Raw genomic sequence first — 10040 nt, 5'->3', positions numbered from 1 at the left:
AGCTTCATCCCTTTTCAAACAAAATAATTACTTGGCATGACTAATCTAGTTTCTAAGGATGTAAAAGGGAGATCGATGGAACTTGGATTCCATCTATCTCCCTTCGGGTCTCCATTCGCAGCAACCTCCTCGTGGTGAGACCTGGGTAATATTATTTACGTTTAATTAATAATCGTATCGCTCTTAGCTGGGTAATGCAATTATTAATTAAAAACTAAATAATATTAGCAAATGGCTGCGATCCGCTTTGCATAGGTCATCATAAATATAGAGTTTCTTCGCTAGGTTAGTTTTGATTCTCATTGATTCATCGAAGATACAAGAGTATTGTCAGAGACGTGGTATACGAGTAGATCTTTTACCCAATGTATTTTTTCGGCCCATTTTTATGGGGTCTCATTTCAATCCCTTCCATAGTCAATTCGCGTGTATTTACGCACACACTACAGCTGTGTGAATAGTTTCTTAACTGATCACTATCCATGAGAAGAAGACGTTAAAATCACCCCCGAATTTTCAGGTCGGTATGGGAGTCAGATTGGGCCACGAAAGTCCATAAGTCTATTCGTATACCTCGTCTGTGATAATAACACAGACAAGTTATCCTAAAGGAATCTTTTGAACCGAACTCTGGATACTAATTATACAGATCAATGAATCTGTATATAGAATGAGCTGAACTAAAATTTTAGCCGCATATGATCGGGCAATTTTGAGAAAAATAAGTATACGGATTTAGAAAAATCTCTGGGGTCAGATACGTATGCTTTCGAATGTCTCCGTAAGAAGTAATTCAGAGTCAAACTCGTGTCACGTGACCAACTGAGGGTCTACCAAGTAATTTTTGTAAAAAATTTTACTCAGGATTTTTCTCAGGGCTGAGATCGAAATCTCGGGAGTTTTTAATTTCCACGTACCAATTTTGGATTTTCTGTTTTTAATACGTTTATATCGTGTTTGCTTACCTAGTTTGCCTATACGTGCAACGATTTCTATTACCCCTATTTAGAACCTACGTTGGTTACTCATTTCGTACTAAAAGACCCTAAAATCTTGGACCCACTTTCTAAAATACCTTACATAATTAAAAATAAACAGTATACGCGAAGAACCCACAACGACTACATCGAAACACCGCAGATTCTTCGTTTCTAATCTATCAATAGATAATCTAGGTAAAAGGGTCTTCCTTTACGAGAAAGATGGGGATAGAGAACGATATGTATTTAAAATACCAAATATGTACAATGTTTCTAATATATATAGTAAAATATATGCACAAAAAATAATGATTGTTAGACGTATTTTATATAGTGTAATCAAAGAGATCGATGATTTTATCAGTCTCCGTTAGTTCTCCTGCGTTTTTTCTTGTTCTTCTGATCTCTTTTTTTTCTTTAGAACTTTCATATGCTTTATACTTTTCAAATGTATGTCCCACTGAACTCCAATGAAAATCCTATCGCAGACCTGTAAAAAATAAATCAAGTTCGTTTAAGATCCAAAAGAATTTAAAGGGTTGTTAGAAGCATTCGGTGCGGAAACTTACATCGCAATAATGACTTTCTTCGTTGATGGCATCGGTAACTTTTTTGGAGTTGACAGACTCCTCGTTGATTGGTATCTGTGCCGGTTTTTCGTCTCTCAATATAGCGTCTATTATTTTCACGGCTGGTTCGTACACGCAGCTATTCCATTCATCCAATTTGGTACAGTCCAACGCATACACCGGTGGTACCTGTAATTATGATACGTAAAATAAATATCCATACTTAGTATCCAACATAGCTAACATTTTACCTGAATGCTCATAATTGAATACGTAGACTGTTTAGTTTATCTCAATCACATTAATACACTACGAACGTGCTATTGGAATTAATAACTCTTTCCTCGAGGTTGTTTTTTCACTGACATTGTTTTTACCATATCGTAGCCGACAAGAATAACAACTCAATCTTACGTACCATAGTGATGTCGAAATAACTTGGAATAAAAAAAATCTCAACTGCCTAACACAGTATTCCCGCCAAAATTAAAGTGGTTAAACTAAATCAAACATTCTATACAGTGCAAATTAATAACTAGAAAAAATGAAGTAACGAAAATATTATAATACTTCTAATATTTTACGTTACTCGAATGGATTTTGTACCTGTCTATCGTTGCGTAGAATCATACGATTCATGATCCATTTTCGTTGTCTCTTCGCGTATCTCTTTGTGACGAGTTTCAAGTCGTCGATGCCTTGTTGGAGTAATTTCTGGCCCTGTAATTAAAAACATACATATAAATAACATTTCATACTTCTTTTACTTGTACAATATTTTTGTTCGCGGAGAAAAAGATCGATTCCCCGGGTAACTGAACAGAAGTGGACTCGAGGAGCGTTCAATTACACGGGACGTACTGTAGACTTCAAATTAAACACACTGTACGGATAGATTAGCAAAGCCATCGATAACCCGGAACCGATTATTCAAATACTTACAAATAACTCTGTCACAATTACGCAATTTTCTAACAAGTTAACTTGAAACTAATTTGTAACGTTTCGAACATATAATTAACACCTATTTTTCTAATTGAAGTTACGATAGCGAAAACGAACGAAACCGCCAATTTTCCGTTTACTGCGACCAATGTAAATTTAACACTTTAAATTCCTTGATAATTAATGGAACAAGTTACACCGTTAAAAATCACAGTGCCTGATTTTCTAGATTCTTTCAAGGGCCATAAAGGGAAAATTAAATAATCCTCAATGACATACAGCGAATCTTCATCTCGTTTCAATAAAAATAAAAAACTAAAGATACAAGCAATTTCGCAGGCAAATTCTACAAAGATTCTCCGACCATTCTCCCCGAACGATTAAAAATAATTCCTCGCGCTTGCGAAGCGAACCGTGCCAAAATGGCGGTCGGAAGAGGAAGCAGAAAGAACCGAAGGAACGGAGGAGAAACCGCACGCCTAGGTCGCGACTGTTCGAACCGCAAGGTCCGATGAAAATGATCGATCCCTTTAAAGCTCCCCGATTCGACTTCATTCGCGTATAAAACGTTTCATGGACAACGAGATCGGTTCCAGCAACGATAATCGCGCTGCATCACGCGCAGCTGCAACGAACGTGACGACGTTGCAGTTCGCCGCTTCTGCTTACCTTTTTCTCTTGCTTCTCCTCCTCGGGCAGCACGAGGTAAGCGTGAAACTCCTTGAAGCCGATGGTCTGAAAGATGCCTTTCGTGTAATCGGGTGGCCTGGAACATAAACATTTACCAAATCATATACGCCGTTTCTCCTGGAGCCTCCCCACCCCCGACTACCCGTTCAATTTCACCTTTCTTCCACCTATTTCTTCTGCAACGCAACGCTCTTTGAATCATCCGATTTGCCGCGAACCGGACCATCCACGTCTAATAGAAAACCAATCAGAAAAGGACAATTTATTACTGAACTTTCCTAACCGATTTTCGCGGTTCCATAAAAGCAATGGAATCGATATTACGTAAAATTACGCGAATTATCTAATATTAGTAAGTCTATTTTTGGTTGAGAGGGTCAATTGCAATCGTTTTTAGTCAATAGACGTAGCCCCGAAATCCTACCCAGTTTCGAGAAAAAAATCCGAGTAGCTTAAATTTTTCGGCGAAATTGAAAAGTTTCAAATCATCCTAAAAAAATTACTGTCGGCTGTGGGGATCGATTACACTCATTTTAGGTGAATACACATACCTCCGAAATCCTACGCATTTTCGAGAAAAAAATTCACGAAGGTAGACAAATTTTTCGGCGAAATTAAAAAATTTCAAATCGTTCTGGAAAAATTATATTCGGTTGCAGGGGTCAATTACAATCATTTTTGGTCAATAGACATACCCCCGAAATCCTAGGCAGTTTCGAGAAAAAAAATTCTTTACCGAAAATACAATGTCTGATCCTGACATTCCGATTCCCCTGAAATTTCATGCGTTTGTTTAAAAAATCGTAACTCCTGAACGGATTGGAGGATTTTTAATGTTTCAAAATGCAAACAACGTGTATTTTGATGAAGGATATTTAGAAATTCCAAGAATATTCGAAAAGTTGTTCCTTAACCCCGTAAAAATGGTCCAATTCCTCGTTTTTATCACTTCGTATGGTATAATCCAATTATCAATCCCGAGTATGCCTTATAATCTGAATTTTACTGTAACTAGTTAAGTGCACGTGTACTTAACGAATATTCAAACTCGAACAAATTTTATTTTACGTTTTCACGAATTATCTAAATTTTTGGAATTTTGTACAGAACTCCAGCGAAATGTTAGAGAAAAAAAGAGAAGGGTTAAATGAATTTCGTGTACTTTCCTAGGTGCATATGTTTACTGAACACGTGGGTTGGTTTATCGAGAGTGAACCTTTCCATACTCGAGACAGAAAACAGTGGCCAATTAAGGTCACCGAGCAGCTACCCGTTTACCTGCTGCTCCGTCTCTACTCTCGTCGCATTACCTCAATGTTGCGTTTGAGAAACAGAAAGCGCAACCTGTAGACACGTTCTTTGTCCTTCGCCAAAAAAAGCGAAATTGCCACGAAGTAAAAGTAGACGATCAGCCTCGACGAGTAATCTCGAGACAATTTTTCCTCCTTTCGAGGTAACTTAGTTTAGCAGAATTTCATGATCCAATTCCCAGAGCTTTTCCATCGTCACCCCTTAAACACGAAACCCAACAATAGCGTACAATTCATTCTTTCCATTCCAGATTCACGAACCTGTACCGAAATAACACATGGTTGCCATCCAATTAAATAGTATGCTTTGCAGGTGTAATATTCCCATTTATGAATTTTATTCGTTTCTCTGGGGGTTGTTTTGGGATTGTTGGAGGATCTAAACGTAATAATTCACCTTGAAAATGACTTATAAATCAAATTAAGAAAAATGGTTTTGCAAATCGTAGATTGCTTTGACTTCCAAAGTTTTGTTGCTTTCGGAGATCCAAACCGCAGAATCCATTATTAACCCTTAAGTGGATTATTGGGGCCGTTGTGGCCCTCCGCCAGGTAACTAACAATTGTTTAATATGTGTCAATACAGTTATTTGAAAATTTATTTCATTCATTAGTTCATTATTTTTAAAATAATTTAAAATTGATTTCTATTTACAAATTTGTTAAAAGTCAACCAAAGTAAAATAATTCAGTCGAGATTGAGAGTTCACTCAAGGGTTAAAATTGTCCTGTCACCGACAAATGATGCTCCAGTAAAATGAATTCTTTAATTTGTTCGTTACTGCTAAAAAGCAAAATCGTGAAAGAGAAGAAAATCCGGATTCAGCGGATCTCTCGCGGCTGACGATTACAGGCTCCTCCTACGCGCACTTTTCTACGTTTTCTAAGCGTAGTACGGGCCGCTGTTACTGTTGTTATTGCCGTGGCGAGCGTAAAAATCAGAAGCGAAAGAGGGTGGCGTACGTCCTATCGTCTTTAAACGGCGGCGAAGCGTCGCGCGAGCACGTTTGCGTCCTCGGTTCTAGTTCTCGAGTGGCGATCGTATCTCTGCTACGAAAGGAGAACTGCATTTTGCAGGCTCGCCATCTTATCAGGGCTTGGATAGTGATAGCGAGCTAGGCGAGGTCGAGACGGTGGCAGCTTACGTGGCGAGAAAAGTCTACGTCGCTAACGCGGGCACGGCTCACTTGTTCGCACACGTGTCAATGCCAAATATGTACCTGTAACTAGAAATTAGATCCACGTGGCGGCTCTGTGTGTGTGCGTACGAAGCGCCATGCCACTCGTTCCCGAGGAACGCGACGCGCCAAACAATTCAACGCCTTATCTCGCACACAATACAGGGGAACGCCTTAAAAATCGATTCGTTCCTTTTATTTTTTTCGTCTTCGATCCTTCGAGAATAGCGTATTTAAATATTGGGGTGAAACTCCAGGTTCATGGGGTTTCCTTAGCAATGACAATGTTCGTCTAGTTTAGAAAAATTGTAATTTTATTCAGGAGATAATTGGAACCAGGAAAGTCCGCCATAGGACTAGAAAATTACGGTAGCGTTGAAGAGGACACACTTTCCGTATAGACGAACACTTTTTTAATAAATGTTTTACTGATTTAAAGTGCCTGAAGTATCGTAGTGATCGTTTGAGACTTCCTCATCCAAGTTTCCAGTGTTTCCCCTTGAAGAATAATATCCTGAAATCTGTGTCTTTCGATACAAATTGAGTGGTCCTCTATCAGCATATTTAAATCGATATAATATTGCAAATCTCGTAATATATGTACTAGTCTAAGTTTGTTTTGATTTATTTACCCCATAAATTACCTGGTTTTCTTTGGAACGTCGCGCGCGTTGTAACAATATTCACTGTTATCCAACCAACGACACGGTTATCGTCCGATCGTTTCGTGTAATTATCGAGAGAATGGTGACTAACAGGCGCCAATCAAAACGTCAATTCCCTGATACGATCGGAATTAATCAGAAATGCGCCAACATTCCAGCAAGAATAGTGATAACACCGGGGGTACCAGCGATACCGTGTTACGATAATAATAATAGTGGCAGTGGCGTTCGTAGTAGTTTGCACCGGTAATTAAGATAACGACAGCGACAGAAATTATTATCACGAATGCATAACTGCTCTAAAATATTTTTACTACCTGTTGCCAGGCCAGTCCCCGTACGAGCGCGTCGTCGCGTATTATTGCTGTTTCTTTATCGCGGAGACGTCCAGTTACCGGGACAATTACAAGTAAATCGGCTAATCGTTGAAATTTATGGCATTCCGTGAAACAGAAATCGTGATCAGAAACGGCGATCAGATGCATCTTTCCGTCGAATGCGATTTTAAATATTCGACGAACGCGCTATTGAAATTATTCGCGAGCTCGTTCGCGTAACAGAAATAAACACGAAACGAGCGTATAGAGTTAGGTTGAAATCTTGAAATTGTAATGTACACTTAAACGAAACTGTTCTTTAATTATAAATGGTCGATATTTTTCTCTTTTTATTTCGAAAAAGAATAATTCTTGCACTTTAAATACTATAACAAATATGTATGTGTACTTTGTATTATACGTATAAATAAAAAGATATAAAATAATGGCAGATGGACAACGGATGCTATATTATTTGGAGTGCCGAGAATTATTTTATTTACGTGTTTTGCCATTTTGACTGAGACTGAAAAAATTCCGAGGTCAGAAGATAAGAACCGCCCTAATACGCACGCATACAAACAGAAGGTCACAATACTACGAACATGTCGCATAATCGGAAGGATCAATAGAGGAAGATATTACTTGGCTTGATTCATATCACGGATAAATTCGAAACGTATAACTCGAATTAATATGTCGACATATCTAAAATAAAAGAGGGTGAAATCGAACGATTAAGGGGACGACAAAAATGGCGGAATATTTATGTACAGTTCGTACGTTTAAATATTCTATTACCAGATAGAAAGCAAGATGGGATCTAAACGTTATGTTACGCGATTGCGATAATAAAATTATAATCGATAGCACGTGTCGTGCACGTGACGGCCGAAACTTTTCTCTCGAATCTTTTTACGATCGAGTGAAAATCGTTTATCGATCGATAGCGACAGATTTGCCCGATAAACTTTTCGCGTATCGCGTAATGAAATTTTACACGCGTCATTTGGCATGATCGCGTCCGCAAATGTCATTCTGCTACTCTTACATTTTACGTAACGCCACAACGCTACAACGCTACGTTAGGTCTCTGAGTATGCATACATAATTGCGACGATCCATAACTCGTTGTCAATTTAAAAGAAACTATTAATACCTTGTCGCCTTCGCGAGCTGAAACAATTATTACCAACGACGGAAAGCAAGCTTTTCGTACGACAAAGAAAATAAGAACGGAAGTACTCTTATACAGGGTGTTCAACCACCCCTGGGAAAAATTTTAATGGGGGATTCTGGAGGTCAAAATAAGACGAAAATCAAGAATACCAATTTTTTCATGGAGGCTTCGTTAAAAAGTTAGCGACAATTAAATTCAAAAATTTCAAATCGTTCTGGAAAAATTATTTTCGATTGCGGGGGTCAATTACAATCATTTTTGGTGAATACACATACCCCCGAAATCCTATCCACTTTCGAGAAAAAAAATCGGGAAGGTGCTGAAATTTTTCGGCGAAAAAAAATTTGTCAAATCGTTATGAAAAAATTATTTTTAGTTATGGGGGTTAATTACAATCAATTTTGGCCAATACACATAGCCCCGAATTCCTACGCACTTTCGAGAAAAAAATTCCTTAGTGAAAATCTAATATGAGGCCAGAAATGGTTCTGCGAAATTTCACGCGTATCTTTAAAACGTCATAACTTCTGAACGGATTGGAGGATTTTAATGTTTCAAACGGCAAACAACGCGTATTTTGGTGAAGAATATGTAAAAATTCTAACAACATTGAAAAAGTTGTTCCTTGACTCCGTAAAATGAGAAATCCTCCATAAAAATGTTCCAAATTTGAAAGTACTATAACTCCTATAATAGTGAATATATTTCAATGAAACTTTTTTCTGAAGTAGAGCTCATGGGTACCTACGTATAGCGCCAAACAAAATGACTAAAAATGAAAATCGAATTTTTAAGAAAAATCGACAGGGGGTAGGTGCTTAAATTTTTCGACGAAAAAAAAAATTTCAAATCGTTATGAAAAAATTATTTTTAGTTGTGGGGGTTAATTACAATCAATTTTGGTCAATACACATAGCCCCGAATTCCTACGCACTTTCGAGAAAAAAATTCCTTAGTGAAAATCTAATATGAGGCCAGAAATGGTTCTGCGAAATTTCACGCGTATCTTTAAAACGTCATAATTTCTGAACGGATTAGAGGATTTTAATGTTTCAAACGGCAAACAACGCGTATTTTGGTGAAGAATATGTAAAAATTCTAACAACATTGAAAAAGTTGTTCCTTGACTCCGTAAAATGAGAAATCCTCCATAAAAATGTTCCAAATTTGAAAGTACTATAACTCCAATAATAGTGAATATATTTCAATGAAACTTTTTTCTGAAGTAGAGCTCATGGGTACCTACGTATAGCGCCAAACAAAATGACTAAAAATGAAAATCGAATTTTTAAGAAAAATCGACAGGGGGTAGGTGCCTGAATTTTTCGACGAAAAAAAAAATTTCAAATCTCGTTCAAGAAAAATTATTTTCGGTTGCGGGGGCTAATTACAATCATTTTTGGTAAATAGACATACCCCCGAAATCCTACCCACTTTCTAAAAAAAAATTCGAGAAGGTGTAAAATTTTTCGATGAAATTAAAATATTTCAAATCGTTCTGAAAAAAATATTGTTAGCTGTGGGGGTCAATTACAATCATTTTTGGTGAATACACATACTTCCGAAATCCTACCCAATTTCGAGAAAAAAATTCGAGTAAATGCTGAAAGTTTTGGGTGAAAAAAAAAAATTTCAAATCGTTCTGAAAAAATTATTTTCGGTTGCGGGGGTCAATTGCAAGTATTTTTGGTCAACAGACATGCCCTCGAAATCCTACCCACTTTCTAGAAAAAAATTCGAGAAGGTGTGAAATTTTTCGACAAAATTAAAAAATTTCAAATCGTTCTGGAAAAATTATTTTCGGTTGCAGGGGTCAATTATAATCATTTTCGGTGAATAGACATACCGCCGAAATCTTGCGCGTTTTCGAGAAAAAAATTCAGTACGGTCGGAAATTTAAACGTTAGTAACTGTTTAACGAAGTCTTCATCAACAAATTGATATTCTTGATTTTCGTCTTATTTTAGCCTCTGGAATCCCCCATTAAAATTTTCCCAGTGGTGGCCGAACACCCTGTATACTCGAATCGAAAGAAAACACCTTGTATGTGAAACACGAGACACGAAAATTTCCATAGAAAACATGATTTCGTTAAATTAGCAAAAACCCTGGAAGCTAATGGAATTCATCGACTCGTTAAATTTAACAGCGATAAATTTCATAAAGATCGTTGCAAAAAAATGAAATGCCGCCGTCGAGAGCCGGT

General features: G+C 37.4%; 1 protein-coding gene across 2 annotated transcripts in view; it reads right to left on the bottom strand.

Moving 5' to 3' along the window:
- Window positions 1–1207: 1207 nt before the first annotated feature.
- The window catches only part of LOC143348663 (tRNA dimethylallyltransferase), a 109311-nt gene continuing 100478 nt past the window's right edge, over window positions 1208–10040 (bottom strand). For both annotated transcript variants that reach the window (XM_076779228.1, XM_076779229.1), the window contains exons 6-9: window positions 3164–3260; window positions 2156–2269; window positions 1550–1738; window positions 1208–1470 (exon numbers count right to left, since the gene is read on the bottom strand). In XM_076779228.1, the coding sequence (XP_076635343.1) occupies window positions 1351–1470; window positions 1550–1738; window positions 2156–2269; window positions 3164–3260 (520 nt within the window). In that variant the 3' untranslated portion in view covers window positions 1208–1350. The remainder of the gene's footprint in view (window positions 1471–1549; window positions 1739–2155; window positions 2270–3163; window positions 3261–10040) is intronic.

Source organism: Colletes latitarsis, chromosome 11 (assembly GCF_051014445.1).
Source record: "Colletes latitarsis isolate SP2378_abdomen chromosome 11, iyColLati1, whole genome shotgun sequence".
Lineage (NCBI taxonomy): Eukaryota > Metazoa > Arthropoda > Insecta > Hymenoptera > Colletidae > Colletes > Colletes latitarsis.
Note: the sequence above shows the minus strand (reverse complement) of the source record. Positions and strands in the feature narration are given on the sequence as shown.